This window comes from Tursiops truncatus, chromosome 17 (genome assembly GCF_011762595.2).
Source record: "Tursiops truncatus isolate mTurTru1 chromosome 17, mTurTru1.mat.Y, whole genome shotgun sequence".
NCBI classification, from domain to species: domain Eukaryota; kingdom Metazoa; phylum Chordata; class Mammalia; order Artiodactyla; family Delphinidae; genus Tursiops; species Tursiops truncatus.
This window is the reverse complement of record NC_047050.1, coordinates 44,456,421-44,482,180: the sequence shown is the minus strand read 5'-3', so window position 1 is coordinate 44,482,180 and position 25,760 is coordinate 44,456,421. Positions and strand designations below refer to the sequence as shown.

Sequence of the window (25,760 nt, the reverse complement as noted above, 5' to 3'; positions counted from 1 at the left end):
CTTTGTTTTATTTTGTTTTGCTTTTGCCTGTCACCTTTATAATTGAAAGTCAGCTTGGCTGGATATAAAATCCTTGGCTCACATTTTCTCTATTTGATTACTTTAAATATCATTGTCTTCTGACAGGGTGTTGCTGTTGAAAAGTTTGACGATAAAAGTTTCCTTATAGGGCTTCCCTGGTGGCGCAGTGGTTGAGAGTCCGCCTGCCTATGCAGGGGACACGGGTTTGTGCCCCGGTCCGGGAAGATCCCACATGCCGCGGAGCAGCTGGGCCCGTGAGCCATGGCTGCTTAGCCTGTGCATCCGGAGCCTGTGCTCCGCAACGGGAGAGGCCACAACAGTGAGAGGCCCGCGTACCGCCAAAAAAAAAAAAAAAAAAAAAGTTTCCTTATAAATGACTCCTTATCTACTACAAAATAGATGGCTAATAGGGACCTACTGTGTAGCACAGGGAACTCTGCTCAGTGCTCTGTAATAGTCTATATGAGAGGAGAGTCTGGAAAAGAGTGGATATATGCATGTGTATGGCTGATTCACTTTGCTGTGCACCTGGAACTAACACAACATTGTGAATCAACTATATACTCCAGTAAAAGTTAGTTTAAAAAAATAAATGACTCATTGTCTATTTTATTTTTCTTAGATGCTCAAAGAATTTTCTTTTTAAAGACACCAATTGTACTTGAACATTTGTTAATTTTTTTTTAATTAATTAATTAATTTTTGGCTGTGTTGGGTCTTCGTTTCTGTGCAAGGGCTTTCTCTAGTTGTGGCGAGCGGGGGCCACTCTTCATCGCGGTGTGTGGGCCTCTCACTATCGCGGCCTCTCTTGTTGCGGAGTACAGGCTCCAGACGCGCAGGCTCAGTAGTTGTGGCTCACGGGCCCAGTTGCTCCGCGGCATGTGGGATCTTCCCAGACCAGGGCTCGAACCCGTGTCCCCTGCATTAGCAGGCAGATTCTCAACCACTGCGCCACCAGGGAAGCCCTCAAAGAATATTTTTAAAGTCATCCTGGGTCAACTTTCCCAGATGCATGGTAGCCCATTTAAAAATGTATACTTTTTATTTTAACTTTTCCTGATTTATCATTTTTAGCATTTCTTCTGTTCCATTGTTTTAGCTTTCTTCCTGAAAGATACATATTATATGTCTCTTGGATCGTCTTTACCTCCCTTCTATATCTTTTATTTTCTCTTAATTGTTTCTTCATTTCTTCTGATTTTTAAGATTTTGCTGTTTTCCAACTTGTATTTCTATTAAGGCATTCTCTTTTCTTATTCACTCTTGTGTTGCTTGTAGTGTAGTCTTTTCTTCTGAAATATTTTAATCTTTTCCTTCTAAATTCTTTCCTGAATTCTACCATATCTCTTTTCAAATCATTCTGTTCTCCAAACACCTCATGTCTAAGTTTTTCAAACTGTGATTTATGTTGCTCTTTATAATTTCCATGATTTTGTTAATTTCAAATTTTTAAAATTATGTTAATTTTAAGCCCATTTTTGGAACATTAGGCTATAGGTGTCACCTGTTTTGTGGGCATGTCTTTCTGGCACGCATCCACTGTCCACAGGAAGTCAGTCTGATCTTAATTATTTTTTTCATGAGACTGTATGGGATTCAACTGTTTTTCTTTTCTGCTGGTCATTTCTAAGGGAAATGAGAGAACTAGGATAATTCTTTTAGCTTCATGGCTCTCATGCTCCTGCTTCAGTTGTGTTCACAAAGTGATAAAAGAAAATAGTCCTGTATTTCCTGAGATCTGCCTACTCTGTATCTTTTCCCCTCTTCCTTTTCATTTGGAACTTCTCTTTCCTTTGAACCTTTGTTTTTGTTTTTGTTCAACTCAACTTGGATTCTACTCCCAGCAGCCTCTTCTCAGAGCAGGATTTTATCCTACTGGGAGCTTCAATTTATAACTTTCCAGAGTTTATAGAGCCCAGAACACTTCAATGTTCTGTCCCCTTGCACCCACCAGTAAATTGAAGTCTGTACAATCCATCCCCTCCCACCCTAGTTTCACATACAGTCCTCTGATGGCCCATTTCTCTCTCTGGTACCATGGGTCACTTTGGTAGGTTCCCTGTTCTTTGGTCATCAAGTGGGCCCACTACTTTCTCTCACAATGCCGACATCACACAGGTCTTGAAATTGTTGATGCTTGGTCCCATTCACATTTGGGATTTTGTAAGGGTCTCTTGTCACATAATCATGGGATTTTAATCTTTGCCATTTTAATTGCTCTGTCTTTTATGAGGGGTTTCAAAAAGATTCAAAAACTACATCTTCTGCTGAAGCATGTTTGCTAATGAACTTATTTTAGAGGTGCCATTTCCATTCCAAAAGGCTCTAGCTGAGACCCCAATTAACCCATAAATTAATAGCAGTTACATTGATATGTTCTGGGACAGGATCTATATATCCACTAAAAACAATCTATTATTTCAGTTATCTAACTGAATCAGACTCATAGCACAGTGCAATGGCAATCAGTCATTAAATTAGCAGTAGAATGATTGACTGAAAAGAAAAAATACAGTTGATTGATGACTCCCTAGATATCTAATAGGAACTGAGAATGAAAGATTACCACTCCCACTGTGATTAGTAAGTGATTATTTTGACACCACTAGACAAGAGAAGGTGACAAGGGGGAAATGTCATTAAAGCAATATCTAATAACAAAAATACCTTTATGACAAACTGTCATCTTTACTCACTTTGTCGCAGAAGACCTTGATCTGGCAATAAGCTCTATGAATGGGTTTATTGCTACGATTATTATAACTGTATGTATCAATCTGAATCATCAAAGGAAGTCCTTTCACTCCTTTTTGGGAGGAGAAATCTGTACTCAGGCAATTCACAGTGATGAAAATCTGAGGGAGGAAGAAAGAAAGGAAAAAGTTCACAAGTCACCGTAAAAAAGATCTATTTAAAAAAAATGCATAAGCCTTAGACTTAAAGTCAAAATATTAAATAAACCTATAAGGACAACTGAAGAATATTTGGATATTCTCACATAAAAACTTATTAAACACATATAACATGATTTATTATATAATTTATAGTTATAAATTTATAAAAATTTTTCTTTTAGACTTAATCTCGAAACAGACAATTTAAATTACTTCTCTTTAACTATATTAGCAAAGTCTTACTTATTTTTCAAACATGCATAAGTTAGCTGGGTAAAATGCTGTCTCCTCAATGTATTAAAGCTGTCACTTCTAATAATTGTATCAGTTTCTCTAATCTCTGACCTGTGAGATAAAAAAAAAAAGCTACACAACACCTTCCTTTGCACCTTATTGCACTGAAACATAGTTATTTGTTTACACATCTGTCTTTCCTATTTGTATGAGAGTATGAGACTTGAGACAATTTCTTATTATTTTTGTATTACTGGTACTTAATGTAGTGCCTGGCAGAGAATAAGCATTGAATAAACATCTGATGAATGAGGTCAACGAGTTTATCTAGAAAGCCCACTAGATTGGGAGTCAAAAAGCCCCAGGTTTTAGTCCCAACTCTAATATTAAGCAGACTTCAGGCAAGTCACTTCTTGTCTTTGGTTTTCAATTTTCCCTTTAAATCATTTTTAAATCCCTCCCTGAAGAACAGAATATAAATACTAAGATACTTTCATGTTAGTGAAAAAGTAAAAGCAGGGCTGGCAGAGGTAAGACACAGAACAGGAGGAAGGACAGGTAGTAAAGTCACTAGCATCCTCATCTTACGTCACGAGATAGCAAGAAAGACAACAAAAGTGACATGAATCCGAAAAAATGGAAACTCAAGCAAATAATTAAAGATTATAGCACTGCCCAACAGAACTAAAAATAATAATTTTATTACAAAATATTGGCAGGAATAGAAGGAGAAGCACAAATGACTAAATTTATCCTCCTTTTCTATAGTGTGTAGATGTCAATATATACCATTTAAAGTTGATTTATCACGGACTAGGGATATGAGGACAGCACCTAGATTTATGTGGTAACTACATGAATAGTAAGAGGCAGTCTCTGGGAAAAAACAGGCATACTATAGTATATCCTTGATACTATTTCCATTTAATACCATGTGCATTACTTCTATTTAACAGAAAACTTTAAACTCACTGTTTTAAAACTGTACAGTTATTTATCCTGAAAACCATTTCATTGGATGTATTATCTGACTCTTGTTTTATTTCATCCCCTTGGAATTTTTATTCACCTTCAAACCCTTGACCTGAAGCCTTTCGTATCACAGCAACACCCCAGAGAAGAACCCTGCAGAAAGCAAAGAGCCACTGCCATGAGCTGCCTTTTAAAGGCCATTCAACTTTCTGACCTAATTCATTTTAAGTCCTATGCCTGTAGACCTTTGGTAATTTATACAACCAGATCTCTCATTTTTAGTGCTATATCTACATAAAGATCATTTTAATCATTTAATTTTTGAGCCCCTTACTTGGCCACGAGAAACACATTAGCAGGGCACCACATCAGTAGCAGTCAAGGCCAGATACAGGTTTCAGTGACATGCTAATCACAATAACTATGGACACCATGCCACAGGGTCTCACTTCTCCAGCTGCATCTGAAAATGAGTGCCTAAAGATGATCTAACGTCGAATACGGTCATTTTATTCATTCATTTCTTTTATTCATTCCTTCTATAAATATCAACACAAGTCCACAGTAGGTCAAACAATTAGAAACTAGGGATACAGAAGAAAGTAGATCCCAGCCTCGTGAAGCTGACAGTCCAAGGGGAAGGCCAATGAGTAATCCAGCAACGACCAACACAGGGTGGTCAGGGCTCCCCTGAGAGAGATGAGTACAGAGGCCATGAGAACACAGAACAGAGCACTGAACTTGGAGGACACAAGTGAAATACAAAACCCACAGAGACACTGGGCTAAGACCAGGGATTCCATAAATATCTGTTTATTATTTAGGAATGGTAAAGACAAAGAGTAACTACAGACGCAAATGTCAAATGATTTAGGAGAGCTGAGTGATGAAGACCGCTCAGAAAGAATACGCCATGTTTCTTATGCCTGTTTCTCCTACCGAACTTCCAGGGTAGAAGTCGACAGAAAATGCTGTCTACTGCTCCTGGAGATGTCCCAACTGCAGAGAACATTCACTCATGCCACAGATATTTTTAAGTATCTACCACGTCCCTGAGACTGTGCTAGTTACTAGCACAGATGCACCAATTATGGTCCCTGCAATCACAGAAGTTGGAGGCTAGATGGGAAAGGAAGACAACACGATGGTGCTCTAAAGATGACAATAGCTTCATTAAACCCCGATCATTAGGTCAAAAAATAAAAGCGTACTTTTCTGGGAACACTTGACTTCTTTTATTGTTATTGTCATTATTGACAATGCGGTTATCTTGGCCAGAAGCTATACATAAATACAGCTTTATGTCAGCAAATCAAATGATCACTCTGGGATCAAATGACGTGGTTGTTCCTACCTAGGGCTACGTATTTCATGTAGACATCTTCCAACATGTTGGTGATTGTAATCCACAGGGTCCTCAACCAGACTAGTTTTTTTTCCTCACCCTCATAAAGCCTGCCTAGTCCTGCAGAAGCCAGAAGAGAAACGTGTTCTGTATTTCCTAAGCTAATAGGATTCATGGTTGGGCTTACTGATACATCCCTACGTCACTCACAGTGAACATACACTCAGACAGGCAGGAAGCAATATTAATTGTGGCCTTGTCAGCTCCAAGTCTCCATTAAGAAAGCTTAGCTGATGGAACATGTATTTTTATAAGGGCCACTTGAGCAGGACAGATCCATTGAAATAACAGATGCTTACTGGCAATACCCTACAATACATACACGAAATCCTCCTTGGAGGAGCTGTTATGATCAGCCATCCAGTAGACATGGTCTACACACTGGACTCTAGGAGACACTTAGACTTAGGTCCTCGTAATGGAGAAAGGCCCTTAGAAGGAGATCCAGTGGGCCTTCTTTGCTTCATGGCATCCTAATTTCATAAAAAGTAAACACGAGAATCCGCCTTCTCTGCTACGCTGTGTTGCCAGCTCCCAGAGTTATCCTATAAGCAGGGATTTTATCCTATAAGCAGGGATTTTATCCTACAAGCAGGGATTTTATAATAGGGCTGGCACTGCTTTCTTCTTGCCTGGCTGTCCGACCCAATAGCAAAGCACAGTCTATGTGCCTGATGATATCAATCACAGTCTCGCTGTGCTGCACTTAAAACCTGAATGGTTGAACTTTAACTGCAATTGCGGGGGTTGGGAAGGCATGGAAGGACATTAACTGAAACCTCGGGTTGGGACTGATAAGCATTAATTTGTTTCATCTTGCAAACCCAACCATGTCTGAGCTCCATACCCAGCAGGCAAATGTGACAACACATTTCTTGGAAGTTTATCTACAAAGCACTGTTTGTACATATGTATTACAGAAACTTAGGGAAAAGGTACGCTTTCCCTCACCAATGTTCATCCAAATGCCAAGCACAGAAAGTTCTTTTTAACTTTAGTACAAGCCCTAATTATGTAAAGAAATGCCATGAACAATTGGTCTGCCAACCAAGAGTTATGAATGTTATTTTCCTATAATTCTTACAGCACATAATTTATTTTTTAGAAAAATTTTAATTGAATCGGGTGTATCCAGGCAGATAATAGATACAATTTTAATTCTGTCATTGGTTCAAAGACTGATTCAGATAGAAAGAGCATTTGTATTCCAGAAATAGAGGCAGTCTCATGAAAACTGATGATTTTTAATAAAATCATTCTTTGACACGTGAATTGCAATTCCCATTCTGTAGTTCCTACACAAGAAAAGTGACTTTACCCAGGTTATAATACCTCTCAGTTGTGCATTATGTGTGTAGTAAGATTTATTAAAACGAACACAGTATTTGTCTTTCTCTTGCTAACACATATATATGGAATTTAAGAAAAAAAAAATGTCATGAAGAACCTAGGGGTAAGACAGGAATAAAGACACAGACCTACTAGAGAATGGACTTGAGGATATGGGGAGCGGGAAGGGTAAGCTGTGACAAAGCAAGAGAGAGGCATGGACATATATACACTACCAAACGTAAGGTAGATAGCTAGTGGGAAGCAGCCGAATAGCACAGGGAGATCAGCTCGGTGCTTTATGACCACCTAGAGGGGGTGGGATAGGGAGGGAGATGCAAGAGGGAAGAGATATGGGAACATATGTATATGTATAACTGATTCACTTTGTTATAAAGCAAAAACTAACACACCATTGTAAAGCAATTATACCCCAATAAAGATGTTAAAAAAAAACAACAAATACAGATTAATGGGCTTTAGAATTGCTGCATTAACTTGATTATTAACTCCCAAGAGTTTTTCTGAGAGCTTGCCATTAAAACAAATAGGCCAATCTTGATTTACAAAGTAGTTTGGGATTTAAAAAATCATAAGGTCCATGATTTGATGGAAATTGTTTATTTTCCTCTTTAAACAATTGCAATTTGTATTTTCAACAAGATCCTCTGATTAGAGACTAAGAAAGCTACTTATTTCCTAAGGTTGAGACTCTTAAGAGCTCATTTACAAGAAATTGCACACACATTAGCCTCCAAATTACAGACATGGCACATAGCAAGAAATCAGCATTTTCACTGTAAAATGCAAACAATATATTAATACGTTAAGTGTGCTCTTGCCAGTTTCCATACTCTATTTTCTTTCTGGTTCTTAGAATTATTAAAGACCTTATAGATGGTTTTCTCACATTTCAGCATTTTTTCCCATTTATATGATTGCATTTGGTACAAATGCAAAGCTAAATTGAGACAGAAAGACAAACTAAGAGTAAATAATATTAACATATGAAATCTCAGTCTTGGGCAATTATTCATTTTCTCCAAGCGTTAATTCATCAAGTATTTATCAAACATCTTCTCTCTGTGCCTGGCATCATGCTACGAGGTGGGACACAAGAATACTGAGATTCCCTGCCCTCAGAGAGTTTGTGATTTTGTTGAGGATCTAAGAAACTCCTAGATTTCCTGACACCTCCATTATATAGATAGAGCTCCTTTAGGGAATGATTTAAAACCTGAGAATAGACTTCTTCATTTTCTCCTACAGATACTGCGGGTGTGCACAGATACACTTCCGGCTTACTCACATATTCTACCACATTTTCCATATTCCTTTAGTACTCAATACTCTCCATTGCCAGAATATGCCCAGCTTGTTCGCCGTTGCCAGTCTTTGCTATGTGCTGTGCCCTCTACCCCCAAGGCTGCCCCCAGGATCATCACTGCCCGCTCCTTCTCTCGTTCAGGTTTCAGTCCAATGGCCACTCTTCAGCAATCCCCACCTTGGCCATCTAGAGCTGTCTTCGTCCTCCTTCTCCCACCTCTGCCCGTGACGAGTAGCACACGCCCTACCGTGCTGCTCTTTTCTGGTTGCCTCATAGGACTGAACATTATTTCGATTTATCTTGTTTCTCTGTTTAGTGCTTAATTATCTGTCTGCTCCATGCGACTCTAAACACATAAGAGGAGGGCCCTTGTCTGCCTCAAGCCCACTCTACTCCCAGTGCCAGGCCCATGGGAGATACTCAACAAATATCTGTCCAACGAATTAAGAGAAAATTACTTTTCTACATACACATTTCCCTCTTTTTCCATGTTCTTGCTTTCATAAGCAAAACATCCTAAGAGTCAGGACTGCTCTGTGTAGCTGAAGTTGTCAAGATAATACAGCAGAGTTAGCTGCTCTGACCACGTTTATCCTCAAAAAAATGTTATCTATCTGTATATCAACAAACACAAGCCAAGCACCAATTATATAATCAGTATGAATGTATGTATGTACATATGCATGTATGTATTGATACATGTATAGATGCTACTGAAGATGCTACATACAGATGCTACAGGAGATATAGAAATCTATGGTAGGGCCTGCCGTCAAGGAAGAGGGGAGATATAACATCTCTCAATACACTGGTGGGGTGCATAGAAGTAGGAACTAAGTTGAATATCTCAGGCTGTACGTACCGTAAGAACTTGAAAAAAAGGAGAGAGCTCAACAAGGGAAGATTTCCTATAGGTGTCCTGAGCTAGAAAAATGAGAGATGGAGGAGAAGAAAGTGCATCCTGGCTCTCAAAAGAGGGAAGAGACCAGCCTAGTGGGAGGCTCAGAGGGGGCCTGAAAAAAGGCCGTTGGGGAGAGAAGAGGCCGACCAAGATGCTTGCATCACCGTGATCAGGTCAGGAACACTTGATGAGGTCAAGGGTGTATCACTGAGGCCAAGGGCAGATAGAACTGTGGCCCCAGTATCCAACATCCAAGTTACCAAGAGGACAGAGTGAGCACTAAGAAAAGACCACCAGGATCAGAAGTAGAGGGTCTGCGCCCCTTCTGGAGGCCAGACTCCTGGAGGGAAGGACAGGAAGCTAGACTGCTGGGGCGAGGGAGCCAGGACACCAAGATGGAGAGGGAGAACCTCGGCTGGGGAGTCTGGCAGAGGCAGGAGGCTGGGCAGGAACACGGGCAGCAGGGCCACGCACAGGTGTTCTTCCAGGACGGACAAGGTGTTCACACAGCACGAGAGGATGAACGTAAGGCTACGGAAGGAGGCTCTGTGGGAGCTAAGAGCCCCGGAAGCAGGGATTAAATGGGATCGACTCACAGGAGAAGTTTTGTAAGAGGAAAGAGCGTTCTGTGAAGCTGGAGGGCGAAATGAGAGAAAGCACAGCAAGAAAAAAAAAGGTACAGGAGACTCAAAATTATGTCCCTGGTGCAAATCCTGACACTATGGCCTTGGACTAATGGCACCGTTCTGGGCCTCATTTGCCTCATCTTTTAAATAGGCATAACAATCCCTAGCTTGCTCCTGTGACACTTTAAAACGAGATCACGTTTTTTGTTTTGTTTTTTGTTTTTTTTTTGCGGTACGCAGGCCTCTCACTGTCGTGGCCTCTCCCGTTGCGGAGCACAGGCTCCGGACGCACAGGCTCAGCGGCCATGGCTCACGGGCCCAGCCGCTCCACGGCAATGTGGGATCTTCCCGGACCGGGGCACGAACCCATGTCCCCTGCATCGGCAGGCGGACTCTCAACCACTGCGCCACCAGGGAAGCCCCTGAGATCACGTTTTTAAACTGTAAAGTGCTACGAAAATCTATGGCAGCTTCCTGTGCCCACCATGATCTCCATCTTCTCAGATGCCCGGTCACCCAGCCAGCCCTACTCTCTGACTCCAAGCGCCTCCTCAGCCCCACGGCACGGTCCACAAAGCCCCATACATATTACCTCCCCAACTGTGCCACGAGGCTCGCCTCCTCAGCGTCCCCCTGGCCCCCAGTTCAAGCTCTCCTTCCTACCAGACTACTCTAAGAGCTTCCTGTCCGGACTCTCTCTCAAGGCATTTTGTGATGTTCTCCCCAGATGATTCCAAAGTAGATTAGTTATATTCACAGAACTCGAATAGAGAGATAGCTTATGAAGGTGAACTGATTTTTAAAACATAAAATCTATCTGTGTGGGACACTTTCAAGGGGGAGAGTCACACGCTTTGGTGGGGAGAGAACAAGGCGAACTCTCTCGGGCAGAACCTTCATTGCTCTGCCAATGGCCAGTCTCTGCCACTCAGCTCTGTCACCTGAACAGGTCTTGTGAAACAGCACCTCAGGACAAGGAAAAATTTGGACATTGTGTAACAATGGGTTGGCCTGTTTCATAAATAATGAGCTCTCAGCGGGAGGAAGAATTTACGCAGAGACTGAAAGAGACACTCAAATTTCTGATCATTTGTTATTATTTTAAACCTTTTTCTGTTCATGTTTAATACTTAAAACTTGTTTTGAGCTCGTAATATCTGAATCTAGCACAAGGTTCAAAAGGGCAAACATGGAAACCACACCCCCTCCCCCGCCAGCATTGTTCCCCAACCAACAGCTTCTTGAGTATCCTTCACACTTTCTTGTGCATCCTTCTAGAAACAAGCTATGCAAATTCATATCCTTTTCTTTTCTATACAAATGGTAGCACAGTAAACACACAGTTCTGCAGCCTGCTTTTTCCACTTGACAAGATATTTTGAAGACAGCTTTTTCTTTTTCTTTTTTAAAAGAACCATGATTATGGAATAACCATGTCTTTACCATGAGGCTGTTTCTAGTCTTTTCATCGTGTAAACGATGCTGCAATGCATGCTTTCAACATGAGCACATATAAATCACTGGCTGTAAGTAAAGGCCATGTCACCGACTATTTTGAATCTGACTTAGGACTTCACTATTCTACCGAGATTGCTTTCTTCCGGGTCAGCCTTCTCAGTAGCATCCTTGTAAGCAGGGGTATGCAACCAGGAGGCCCTGTTACAACATGTTAAGACTCTGCCCCCTTGGCGTTTCCAATGCAGTAGGTCTGAGGTCGGAGGTCCTAGCATCTGCGTTTCTAACAATTTCCCAAGTTGCTGCTGCTGCTGCTGTTTTGTGGAGGCTCAGGCTGTGAGAAACCACTGCCTACAACACCCATTTCACTGGCCACTTCCTCCTCTCCCCATCCTTCTGTCCTCTCCTTCCCGACCACCCTTTCCTTCTCTGGTTCCTCTTCCCCTACCTCCCCTAAATGGGTGGGTCTAAAGTTCCCACCTTGACCCTCTTTCGCCCACCCTCCAATTCTCTCCGCGGCATCTCACCCCTTCTCCTGGCGTCTCTCCTCCCCTCCTTACAGCCCACTCGAAATTCCCTCCCGAGCTCCCCCACTCCCAGCTCTTCTTCTGCGGCCAGTCTCTGCACCTTTGAGTGCCCCGTCCTTCTACCTGGCTCCCCTTTCCAACCCACACTCGTCTAAATTCCACCCGACCCTTAAGACACAACTCCCTCCCGTGCCACACCCTCCCTCGAGCCTTCCCTGATCCCACAGAATGGCGCCCTCTCCAGGTGCTGAAGTCTTTAGTAGAGAAAAGTGTGTGTGTGTGTGTGTGTGTATGTATGTGTGAGAGAGAGAGAGAGAGAGAGAGAGAGAGAGAGAGAGAGAGAGAGAGAGAGAGAGAGAGGGAGAGGGAGAGAGAGAGAGAGAGGGAAAAGAGAAAGCAAATCTGGCAAAAGACTGACAATGAGTCAATCTAGGTGAAGGGTATGTGGTAAGAACTGTATTATTCTTTCAACTTTTCATTTGCAATTTTTTACACAAGAAATTGGGAAAATATTTTTAAACAGAAAACTTAATAGAAATGTTTTATAAAAATAAAAAATTAAAAAATGAACTTATTTACAAAACCGAAATAGACTCACAGACATGAAAAACAAACTTATGGTTACCAAAGGGGATGGCAGAGCGGGGGGCAGGATGGGGGGCAGGGGAGGGATGAATTAGGAGTTTGGGATTAACATATACACGCTACTATATATAAAATAGATAACCTACAAGGACCTACTGTATAACACAGGGAGTTATATATCTTCTAATAACCTATAATGGAAAAGAATCTGAAAAAAAAATATATATATATATAACTGAATCACTTTGCTGTACACCTGCAACTAACACAACATGGTAAATCAACTATACTTCAATTTAAAAAATGGTTTAAAAAAATAAAGTTACCAAAAAGCTCCGGGCTACTAATCTAGTAGGTGGGTGCTTATTTGTGCTCAAGAAAATAAATCTTTTTATGTTGTGATTAAAAAAATAAAATAAAATAAAAAACAGGGCTATCTCCCTCTCCAGAACTTTCCTGGCCCTTTAATTCTGTTTTCATTACAGTCTTTGTCACTTTCTTCCTCATATTACAGTCATTTACAGATATGTCTGAGTTCTCGGCCCAGCCAAAATGTCCTCTGAGAGCGGCAGACACTCTGCTTGGCTGGTGTGTCTGTAAATTCCCACTGCCTGGCCCAGCACGTGATGTACAGCAGGCAAGCTGCTTGGAGGGGATGACTGCGCCTTTGCCACAGATAATACAGAAGATACTATGACTACCTCTTCCCAAGATGAAAAGGCACTATGGAAAGAGCACATGCTTCAGACAGACATTCCCAGGGTGGGAATCCCAGCTCTGCTGTGCATTCGCTGTGTAAGCTCTCTGGACTTCAACCTCTCCATTATTTAAATGAAAAATGATATCCACTTAAAGTATGAATATTGCATAAGGTATATAAAGCACCTGGCAGAGTGCCTGGTATATGGTAATCACTGAATAAATACTAGCCATGGTACACACACGCACACACACACACACACACGCACACATCAGTCTATGAAATCCAAGTATGCGATCTCAGTCTCTGTATACACACAACAGTTGATACATGTGAGTTACAGAGCCCTCAGCAGAATTCAGGCCAGAAACCATGGATACTCCACATTCTAACAAAAGATCAAGCCGTAGGTAGCTTGGATGAGATGGTTTCCAAAGATTATTCCTTCTATATATGAATTAACTCCAGCTTTATAGCTTTTCCTGCCATCCATTACCTTATAAAACTGGAACAAAGGCGTGGCTTTAAGTTCAATACCAAAGACTCCAGCAAATGTTTACCTTTCCCTTTTAAAGCTTCCTTCACCCACACCACGCCCCAGCAAACACATAAAAATGCCATTTGCCCTGCTTTGCGGTGTGTATCTCAACCTTTCAAGACCCCTCCCAGGAGCCTTCCCCACCCCTTCTTTACTCTGGAGAGCATGGAAGATGCCCTATAATATCCTCTATTCTGCCATATGATGACCTGCTGAAACCTGGGCTCTATTTAGTCAAAACATTAGGATATAACTTCTTCTTTATCAGTAATATCCATCAACTCCACTGCATCCTGGACTGTCCTGTAAGCAGAAAGTGGACTCCCTGGACTGCTGATGGGAGGTGGAGGTCAGGGAAACAAACTAGGTCATGAACCCACAGGGCACTCAGGAGTATGGCTTCCTTTGGCCGGTCCTTTGGGTACTCTTTTCATCTTGAAAATCAATATTTACGCATCTCCCCTTCTCCCTGGTGACCAACACTGGAGTTTGGCAGAAAGAGAATACAGTCCATTTAGAAGCATCCCCTTGGAAGCCGTGATTCGTCAAGACTAACGAAACTGTAACTTTCTAAAGCACTTTGCTTGACACACAGTGGAGCCCCATAAAAACTGATTAAATCTTTAGACCGAAAAGAAATGTTGAGGGAGAGAGAAAAGGAAGGAGGGTGAGATAAATTTGGGACAATTTTAATGGTTCTGCTGTGATTTGGTACTAAATGTCAAAACAGTCTTTCAATGAGCATTAACATATTTTCCACAAAGAGAGACTAAATAATTTACAGAAGAAGGTTAGAACACTTACATTTTCTCTAGTTTACTGCCTTTACATAGGCTGTGATCAAAGCACTGCCATTTGCACCATCCTGTCTTTGAAGCTACTAACATTGAGATCTGAGGACTGAGGGGCTGTTTCCTACCCCTTAGCAAATGATAGAGTAAAGAGCTAGGTTTGGCTTGCTGACCACTTGTTGTACCTTGAAAAGACAGCACTGGGAAGAGAACGGGCTGAACCACACAGGAAGAAAAGGAAGAAACCTGGACTTAACATGACAGAAGTAAGTCACCCGATGTGAGAGCTTTATTTATGTCTCACAATATGAAGCAATTCATGACATGGGCCCCATCAAATGCCCTTATGTCCAGGGCAGCTGCAGGGCAGTGCTGGGGCATTCAAGCAACTTCATTTTCTTCCTTAAGGATAGAATTGCAAATCTGGAAGAGAACTTTTTACTCCCAACTTTCACTTTTGCTTTCCTGCTCAGCCAGCTGATTCCTCTTAGCACATCCATGTTTCCATCCCTCAGACTGGGTCTCAGTTCTCAAATGACATCTCCTTGGTATTAGTGCAAAATCAGACACAGAGGCAAAAATAGGCAAAAATATTAAGGGAAATAGGGCCTAGAGGGAATATCAACATGCATCCTCTCATCTGGCATTTTCTCTCAATTTAAAAAATTACATGGAAACTGAATCACTGGCGCTGTACACCAGAAACTAACAAAACACTGTAAATCAACTATACTTCAATAAAAAAAATTACATGAAAATCTCTTTTGTAAATGCAATTCATTTATAGCATCCAAAGGGATCCAAAGTGAGAGGAATCTAAATATAAAATAAATATTGCTTATGTGTAAATGTTTACTTCCAATTTACCAGCTTGGTAAATATGGGTTTTCATTTACCGTATTTCTTAAGTTGCAAACGTAAAGCAGGGAGCCACTGTGTACCTTCTGCAACCTCCATTTTCTCGAATAATAACTGTCATCCTTGCTTCGAATTTTTTCATGCTGTGCTTCCTACATGGTATGGCAAAAAAGAGTAAGGAACAGTCTTCACTGTTCATAACAGGAAAAAACCAAAGCATAAAAGTGTACAGAAATAATGTAAATGAGTGGGAAAATGAAATTCAGGATACCAGGAAAAGGAGCTAGAGAGAAGTGGGGAAAATGGAGAATAAATGTGTAAGGTATGGAGGAGAAAACGCTGCTCTGCCTCAGAGCTGCACTATTAGAAAGCATGCACTGATCTTCAATTAACACAGAGCGAGGTCATAATTAGGCCAATGAGATCACTAATGTTAGGCTAATACACACACATACACACACACTCAGCTGAAGAGGGCAAGGGATCCAACAGTCCTCACTCCCCTATGCACTCTGGTCAATAATATGTATGACATCAACCAGGAATGTACCAGGGCAACCAAAGACACGGATAGGAAGAGACCTTTGTGCTGGAAGTGTTGGGTCAGTGGGCCCACCTTTGTTGGTGGGGATGGGGGAGACGGGTGGCAAAATCAGGGTGACTTGATAGAATTGCTTTGCTCAAGGAAATGAGATTCATTTGATTTCTTGCTTTCTAGGTTGTACCCTATACATCTCTTTGAGAAGGAAAGTCATAGCATTCTTTGGTCTAAAAAAAATTACAGATATCCCTCTGTTGGGATGGTTTAAGAACATGGACTCTGGACTCAGAGGGACATGGTTCAAAGTCCACCTTTTCCACTTGCCCAATCTTGCAGAGCCTGCTATGAAGAAAGTTGATATTTAGTGGAATCAGAATCTGAGATGCACAGGAAAATGATCCATGGTGTCTCTCAGCCTCTCTACTTCCCACCTCACCCCAACCAGTTTTCAGCCCTGCCCACCCCCAGTTTCACCACAAAAATCTGTTAACAGGGATGAAAATATGCCTTATCTGTGTCCTCGACTCTCTCTAAAACTGCAACAACTTCCGGTCTGAAAGTTCCTCCCAAATACCAAAACGCAGGAAGAACGTTTCCCACCTAATCTTGCAAGGCAGAGGGCCTGACAGCTACTCTCTCGAAGCCCCTCCTGCAACTCAAGAGAGAGAGTTGGGGGGGTGGGGCGGGAGGGTAGGCATCCCTCCAGAGCGCAGTCACTGCGCTTCTGCAAGCAGAGGTGCTGGGCTAGACCGCAGCAAAGAGTAACACAGGGCAGACAGAGCTCCATATAACTGAATTATAATACATTTTCTTTTTAAATCATAGAGACAGGGGAATGGGTTAGGAGTGGATTTACTTGTTTGCATGATTATTTCGCAGTGCTGGTAGTGAGGGAAAAGGAACATTTCACTGACTCAAGATCATTCCGAAAGGCTTAGCAGCAGAGGGTTCATGGAAATAGGCCTCCTTCATCTCAGGTAGTCTATAAACCACGAGAAGGGTGAGGCATAGAAATAGGGGGAAATTGGTATGGTGTTCCAGTGAAAAGACACAAAAAAGAAACTCGTTCCTCAGAGCACTAAGTAGTATCTTAATGCTCAAGTAATTCTCTGTGGTCACATGAGAGAGGCCTTTGTAGCACATCGAGGTTGGTTTAATCTTGAAATCACTGCGAACAGAGAAAAAGGCTCTGGACACAAATAAGGGGCCTGGTTTCAAGAATCTCCTTAGAAATCGGGGAGAAAGGGGAGCCTATAATTAGGGTTTGTGTGCTCCCGCTTTGGGGGTGATGTCATCACCGGCGCTCGGTGCCAGGAATCTGAGCTCACCACCCTTCAATAATTCAATAAGGGCTTGCCTGGGAACTTCTCATCTCGGGGATTAGTGACCAACAGATCTACTTTGTGGGTACCTGCGTTTGGCTGAGGGGAGAAAGAGAAATCGAAATGACCTTGTAAGTGGGAGTCATGTGAAAGAATGCAGCCCTCTGGTGCTCCCACTAGAATCTTACAGATGGGACCTTAATACTTTGTCAGCCCCTCCCTGTTCCGCTTCCCGCCATTTTCCAGCTGAGAAACTGAAGCTCAGAAGGGGGAAGACGCAAAGCTGGCTATTCCCGCGCCGGGACGATACCTGGTGGCCTGAGCCCCATTTCAGCGCTTTGTTTTCTCTGTCACCCTGTGCCCCAACCTCATCAACTTCCAAGCTTCCACCAGCATGGACGCTCAGAGCCTCACCCACCTGGATGCCACCTGAGTCATTCCCAGGGGCCCAGGGACCCCGGTTCAAGTTACAGGAGCTTCCAGACTGCACAGACCCTGAGGGGAAACGAATGTCCTGCCGGAGACTCTTTCTGCTGCGGGCGTCATTGTGCAGAGACGCTGCAGCACAACCAGCAAAACCGGTTCTGGGAGGAAGAAGTCTGCAGTAGTTCTGCCAGAACCGTGCTGCCCTTGAGACTGGCGATCTGCAGTTAATCCCGTAACCTCATTTTCTTTTTTAACACCTTTATTGGAGTATAATTGCTTTACAATGGTGTCTTAGTTTCTGCTGTATAACAAAGTGAATCAGCTATACATATACATATATCCCCATATCTCCTCCCTCTTGCGTCTCCCTCCCTCCTACCCTCCCTATCCCACCCCTCTAGGTGGTCACAAAGCACCAAACTGATCTCCCTGTGCTATGCGGCAGCTTCCCACTAGCTATTTATTTTACATTTGGTAGTGTATATATGTCCATGCCACTCTCTCACTTCGTCCCAGCTTAGCCTTCCCCCTCCCCATATCCTCAAGTCCATTCTCTACGTCTGCGTCTTTATTCCTGTCCTGCCCCTAGGTTCTATTAACACCTTCCCTGGCCAAACTTTCCCTGTAATTAAATTAAACTAAATGATTAGAGTTTCACGTTCTTTCCTTTCTTCTGTTCCTGCTAAACGAGAGCTAAGAATAGAATATAGGTCAGCAGCAAAAGAAAAGAGTAGTGTCCTGGAAAAATCCATAAATTTTGTCATCAGGCCTTGATGATGCATATGTGGGAAGACTAACAAATACGGGATTGTTTTATTTTTTTAATAAATGCACCAAAACCAAATATCCAAATAGAAGCTATCTTGGGAAGACACACAGATCTCTCAAATGATACTGCCATGGCTCAAAGTATATTCGTAGTGTCTCTCGGGATATTACCCACTTCAAAGCTGGTCTTGTGCCAAAAGCTATACATTACTTTTACCCCTGAAGTCATATTATCCAACTTGGTGGTACACACTCACATTTGGACCCAAGTGGTTTCTGATTTTTTAGAAAATATCCTCAAAGATCAAGATTTACTACCTTTCTTTCAAACAAAGAAGGGCGCAGCAGCTCTCTGTAACAGCACCAACACAAGTTAGCCTCTGTGTGGCCCGTTGCCAAAGGAACCCGGGGAGGTTGGTGGGGTTCCTGACTGGCCCATTCCTCTCAGCCACACGGCGTCAACCTCCCTTGTGTCACTGCTTTCCCCAACACCGAGAGCCAGTAAAGATGTACACGGCATATTCAGTTGTCTGAGGGGGTGCGACTGGGGCGTGAAACTTCAAGTGTCCACGAGGACCAGGCAAGGAAAGTTCCACGATGGAGAAGGCTAGAGAAAGCGTTAAAGAGAACAGCTGGTACCTCACAAGAGCTACTCGTGGGCTTGCAAACACTCGGGCTCATGTTGCCAGAATCTCTAATTACCCAAAAGAATCTGGAAACTTAGGTTTTTGTTTTGTTTGTTTCTTGAATCTCCTGATTATTAAATGTGGGCAAAATATTTTAAAACTTGGAATATAAGTACATAAATGCAGGATACACACGTACATATACGTTCTGTGGAATATATGAAGGCTGCGGGTCACAAATGTGTGTCCTCTGGCCACATGAACTAAAACAACATGTGACACTGAATGAATGTCGCAATCCTAAAGCCTGCAACAGATTTCTGTGTGGATGTTACCAAGAGGAACTCGAAGTCAAATGCAACTGCTCCCGAGAATAAGTTCACAGGAGCTTAGGAGCTTAGGAGCTAAGAAAATCACAAACAATCCCACCGTGAGAGGATTTTATGCCTTGCTTTGTTGAAAACCTTTTTCCCAATCATGTAATTTTGGGTTTTTTTGCAGCCTGCTTATTATAAAATCAATGATAGGTTTTTTGTTTGTTTTTTTTTTTTGCGGTACACGGGTCTCTCACTGTTGTGGCCTCTCCCGTTGCGGAGCACAGGCTCCGGACGCGCAGGCTCAGCGGCCATGGCTCACGGGCCCAGCCGCTCCGTGGCATGTGGGATCTTCCCGGACCAGGGCACAAACCCATGTCCCTTGCATCGGCAGGCGGACTCTCAACCACTGCGCCACCAGGGAAGCCCAAAATCAATGACATTTTAAAGAAAAACCTTACATCCTGCAGGTTGACAAAAAAAAAAATCTTCTCAGCCTACCTAATGAAATGGATTTAACTTCTACGGTTTTTCTTTAAAAGCTCTTCCAGTAGTTTGGCAGAAGTATTTGGAGCTATTTTTATTACTCATCGATTAACCCAAACTGCTCACAATTACAACTACCAAATAATAGTTACTGAAAATATGTATTAAAGAAACAAGTTTTGCTACAACAAGCAAGCACTGCCATTTGTCAAAGCAGATGTGACCTTAAATGTGTCAGCCTGGAACAATACACGTGCACAAACATACATATTTCAACAAGAAAAGTGAGCCTTACCTATGGGAAACGCAAGAAAAGTCACCTCAACCCCCAATTAACTACCTCACTGGTTGACCATAGAGCCGCCATCATTCAAGATGTCCCTTCAGGTTCAGGCATTTTCTTTAAAAGGTCCTTATTGACTGGTAACAGTTAACACATTCACCTTCTAGCACGTGTTATCAGATTGCATGATAAGGAAATTTAGGGCTGCAGTTACAGCTTGCTTTACCTTGACAAGGCACTTCCAAGTATAGGATCCCATTGTCTTCCCAACGGACGGCTCTGCTTGGGCCTGCCTCTCGCTCCTCACACACACTGCTGTCCAGCTAATGATTCCCTTACCTCCCTCGGAGACTGGAGTTTCACACATCGTGCTCCCAGCACATGCTTGGTACAGCAGGGACAATCGGAAAAGTTTGTTTTGTTTTGGTTTGGTTTGGTTTGCTTTACATGAGCGAACTGAGGCCCAGAGAGGTCAGCTGACTTGCCAGGATTCCAACCCTGGGCCCTGATACCATGGCACACACTGCCTTTTCCTTACCCAGCCCAGTAATCTAGCCTCTGGGAGAAGAGAAGGGGGCACGAGGAGAAAGCCTGGGGCTTGGGTGAGGAACTTTAAACGGAGGTGGAGTGGGGCCTCGAGGAGAAGCTTTTCCTGCACTTCTGTGCCCATCACATGACAAGGCCCCCTGCCTTCCCTCAGATGCACTGACCCACTGGAACATTCTCCCAGCTACTATGGAGCTCTGTTTCTGCTTGCCCATTTAGGTCACCTTTCTTGGGCCTAAAGCCAATTTCATTTACTTTGTTTTATACCTGAGTGAAATGAGACACTGAGCAATTCATCTTCTTCTCTAAGTCATGCCCACAAACTCCCATCCAGTTTCCTTTCTCACCTGGCCTTCCCCTGCTCACAGACAATGAAGCATTGAAAGCAGTTGTTTACATTGACCTTTTCATTAATTCCAAGACAAAGTCTTCTAACGCCCTCCTAGAGGGTACATAACCGAAGCAGAAAACAAGCTTAGGGTTCACCTGGAACCTTCCCTTTGGTGCAAAATAAGGATCGAGAATCAGAAGGTACAGAACACAGGAAGAAGAGTGGGCACAGCAGCAAAGTTCAGTTTTCATAAACTCAGAGACTCATGGTTGGAAAGCAAATCTGAGTATCACCAAGTCTCACTTTTTTACCCGAATCCATGCAACGGTGGACATCTGGCCTCAGGATGCACCTGGCCAGAGATTCTACTGTTGCCCTTCTTAACCATGCTGGCACCAGACAGAAATAAGAAAAGCTTAAGCTTGAGGTTAACAGGAAAGAAATGGCTCAAGGTCACGGTGGTGGCTCTTCCTCAGGGAGTCAAGTTCAGAGCCCTGCAGCCCTGCTTCCTGCACCCTCCCTTGACCAGATGAAGCCTCACAGGGGCCGGGGGTCGGGAGGCTTGCCCAGCTGCTTACCTGTGCAGACAGTCGCTCTGAGCACCTTCCTGCCTCTGAAGAAGGCAGCAGTTGGAGAGGTGTTTGGGGAAACTGCAGTGCAGGTAGAAAAGATTTTTCTGGCCCAGTCCTGTCAGCCCCAAGTGCTAAAATGGAGCTTGGGGGCCTGGAAGATCTGGGAGGGACAAGGGGCCTGGCCCGTTCAGCGGGAGGCCACAGGGGAATAGGTACACCCCCTTTCTCCTTGCTCCACAAAAGGCAATTTAGCTGCGCGTAATTGAATGTGTGTGACTCAAGAGAAAGATCATAGGTTCATTTCCCTTTTTTCTGGCTCAAGTTAACAGATCTTTCCCTACTCAGAGGCTCTTGTAAAAGAATCCTCTGCAGAGAAAGGACACGGTATTTAACAGGTGCGACCAATGAATCAGTGCTACCTTCACACTCACCTTAGCTTCTTCATTCACGTCCCAGGTGAAGGAGACAGCGTTATACGCAATCTCTTCAATGTTGCCAATCGTATTAAAGCTCTCCTTGTAATCAGCTGTGACATGAAAAAAGAAAAAGGTAGTAAAAGAATCAGCGTTACTGGGCGACATGTATTGAATTATCATTTTTCCAGTGGGGAAATGGCAACTTGGCCTATTCTTCTGTCTGTCTCCATGGCTACAGTTCAGGATTTGTGCTTGCTGATAATCTTTTACTAATATTTACTCTATAAGAATGTAAGCGTGTTCCTCTATTACAAGAGTAAACCTAGGTGAAGCAATGTTCCTAACTGATTTGTTCATTAGTTTCCTTTTTAACTCGCTTTATAAATTTCTTCCTCCTGACCAGGTTCCAGAGGAACCACCTACCTAGTCCCTCTCCTACTCACTTTTCTGCCACTGAATTTGGCCGGCAGTGCCAGAGTATTCCATAGGGATCGTTTCATAGGACAGAATATTCTCTTTATCAGCCGGGCAGGGTCTCCGGGGCTTCCGTGAAGAAATCCAAGAGTGCAGAAAAACTTATTTTTTACTTCTTTTTGGATTCAGGTACAGAGAATTGAGTCAATTGTACTCAGCTCATTACCACCACCTGTCCCCTCAAGGCCCTCTCTTATTTCTTTATTTATGTAATATTTATGTATTCCTTTTTATTCTCTCTATCCCCCACCCCCAAACACAACAGCTATCAACATGTTTGCTCTGTATCCTTATGAAATAAGTTGGGTTGATTTGCCTGTGTACATAGTTTTCATTTTCACAAATTGTGCCGTACTGTGACTAGGGTTGCCAGATTTAGCAAATATTTGGGTCATACTCTAAAGTATTTGTTGTTTAATAGAAATTCAAATTTAACTGGGCACCCTGTATTTTATCTGGCAGCCCTCGCTATGGGCCTTTTCAGACGTTAGTGGTGACCACCAACTACAATTTACTTATCCCCTCTCCCCAGAGATGGACCCTTCAGTGGTCTCCAGCTCTCTGGTACCACAGACAACACTGTGATATTCCTCTGTCTCCACTGTCACTGCCTTAGTTGGTCTTCAGGTCTAGACACGACGTTCCTAGTAGCTTAATCCTCACTACTTCCTGAGGTTTTTAGCTTATGCTTACCATCTAGATTTTTCCCCTACTCTTGGCCTCCTTGGATATGACATCCTACCTCCACTCCATCCCTTGTGTACTAAGTAAACATTGGCCATGTCCTGCTTGGCTGGCATGACGGTAAGGCCCATCTGCTTTTCTTTGAGGTCTGGTTCACTCATAACTTGATCACCTAATCACATATGTTCTTTCTTTCTAAACTTTCATAATTATTTTTCTAAAATGAAAACTCTAATCATGTGCTTTTATTAATTTTTTAAGGCTAAAACTTACACCATGACCCATCATATGCTTTACAATTAGACCCTGCACACTTCTGTGTCATCACACTCCAGCCCCACAATGGGGGCCAGAGGAAGGTTCAATACTAATGATATTGGAGGTCTTTTTGTTTATAAAATCTTTTTGAATATGTTTCTGAGTTAGGATGAGTTATTATGATGGACTTCCAGTATAAAGTGTTCATTGTCTACAAAATTTGACATGCTTCTGGCCAAATGGGCATTTCCTCAACCTGTGTTCTAGGTGGCCCTATCACTCCAGGGCTGGTGGCTTCTTGAGGCTTCAGCAAGTTCTCTATGTTAATGCTGTAAGATTTTGAAGTCTGCTTTCCTAAAACTCACATATCTGATCATTTTTAGATCATTTCCTCCTCATTTATCACAAAATCTAAATTCATGTGATCCTTTACCAAGATTTTAATTACCTTCTCTTACTAATACAACTCATTTTGTTCGTGTGAATTAGGCTGGGAGAAGCAGGACTCCTATTTGATTTTTCTATCCATAACACAAATAATAATAAAACAAAGTCCATAGTAATAATATCAATAAGTTTAGGGGAATTCCCTGGCGGTCCAGTGGTTGGGACTCAGCACTTTCACTGCTCGGGCCCCGGTGGATCCCTGGTTGAGGAACCAAGATCGTGTAAGCCGCGTGGCATGGCCAATAATAATAATAAATAAATAATAAGTTCATAATAATCCATAATAAAACAAAGTCAGTTTGATTTTGTGTTTTTAAAATAACTCCTTATTACTGGGACCTGGATTGCTGGTTAAATTCAGAAAAACCTACTGAGATGTGCTCTCCAGAATGGCCCTCAGACTCACTTCCTATAATGGGTCATGTCAATCTATACTCTGACCAGAATTCTATTTCCCCTCTTTCTCACCAAATTTCTACTTTTGTGGCCAATCCAGTGGGTACAAAGTGGTATGTTGCATTTCTTCTATCACCTATGAGTTCAAGCATCTCTTCACATCCAGGATAGCCAACGAGGTGTCTCCTTATACAAACTGCCTATTCATGCCCTTTGTCTATAATTTTATTGGTTTCCTCAGGGAAACTTTAAAGCAAAACTATCGATCTTTACATTTTAAATAAAGCGCACACACTTTAACATAGAAGCTTGTGTGTTCACCACAGGAAAGTCGTTTACCATGAACAAATAAGAAAAATATTTAAAAGCAGGCACAATCTACTCACCCACTACAAACACATCTGTGTAGACTTCATTTTTCCTATCTCAGTCTCTGTCTCCCTTTCTCGAAAATAGGTAAATATTTTTACACAACACTGTAACAATTATTTTTTAATTTGCTTCTTTTCCCTTTAATACATCTTCAGCATCTTTCCATGTCACTAAATAAAATTATGGAAAATAGTTTTAATGTCCAAATACTATTATCTTGGGTTGAAATAAAATGCTATAACTTTATTTTGCTCCTATTGGACCCTTAAATGATGTATACTACTTTGCTACCTTAAATAGCGCTTCATCTAATTATCTTTATGGCAAAATAGTCATATATACTTCCTTATTTCATTAACATATATTCTCAGAAGTGAAATTAATAGGTCAAAGGCAAATATATTTTTGAGGCTTCTAATTCACTTTGTCAGATTGCTCCTAGAAAGGTTAAAACAGTTTATATTCACAGTAACAGTGCGTGACTTCCTGTTTCCTCAAACTGTCTCTTTCCAAGTTGGTATGCAAAGCATGCTAACATTATTTTATTTGCAATTCCTTGATTGCTAAAGAATAGAACAGTCTTCTATTTGCTTTCTGGCTCTTTGTGTTTCTTTATATTCTTTCTCTTTGTTTTTAAAATTTATTCATTTATTGTAACAGTTTATTGTTCTGTCTTTTGCTCATTTTTCTCTTAGGGAATTCAAATTTTCTAATCGATTTAAAGTAAATACTTAAAGCTAAGCGATAAAACAGAAAGCAAAGGAAAACGATTTTATATCCTACAAGTTTAAAGAAAGGCTTTATGACTATATTTCAGATGATTTTAAATGCAAAACTGTGCTTTCAGCAGGCCAGCCAGTTTCTTAAAATTTTGAAAAGAAAACAGATCACTGAACTTAAAGGAACTGAGTTCCCTGATTCTTCATAGCTATTTGTTTTAAAAGATAGTCTTACAATTTTGTTTTGCAATTTTTAATAAGCATTTTTAAAATCATAAATCAATCATAAATTTAGAAAGCAAATGCCATATCTAGCAGTAAAGAGAAATCAGAACGGTTTGGTCAAACGCCTAACCTAGATCTTTTTAAGTTTTTATTTTTCCACACCTTCTCTACCTGAAAAATTCCTCCCCTAAAAAAATATGTTAGCTTAGAAAAGTAAAGAATTTTAAAAACAAATGCAATACAAACACAAATAAATGCTTTCTGGGTCTTGCACAGGGTCCCTGTCAGTTTCTCTCTATCATGTTCACTTAATCAACTAAGGTATTGAACAAATATTTACTGTGTGTTCCCTATATACTGGGCAGCATCCTCACGCTTAGGAAACAGCAGA

The 25,760-nt window shown here is 41.9% G+C and overlaps 1 protein-coding gene across 4 annotated transcripts in view; it reads right to left on the bottom strand.

Moving 5' to 3' along the window:
* Nucleotides 1-25,760, bottom strand: part of GRHL2 (grainyhead like transcription factor 2) — a 165,776-nt gene that overhangs the window by 39,851 nt on the left and 100,165 nt on the right. For 3 of the 4 annotated variants that reach the window (XM_019925041.3, XM_033843184.2, XM_019925043.3), the window contains 3 exons: nucleotides 21,810-21,904; nucleotides 15,202-15,315; nucleotides 2,718-2,876 (listed from right to left, as the gene is read on the bottom strand). In XM_019925041.3, coding sequence (XP_019780600.3) covers nucleotides 2,718-2,876; nucleotides 15,202-15,315; nucleotides 21,810-21,904 — 368 coding nt within the window. The remainder of the gene's footprint in view (nucleotides 1-2,717; nucleotides 2,877-15,201; nucleotides 15,316-21,809; nucleotides 21,905-25,760) is intronic. The other variant, XM_033843185.2, reaches the window with a different exon arrangement.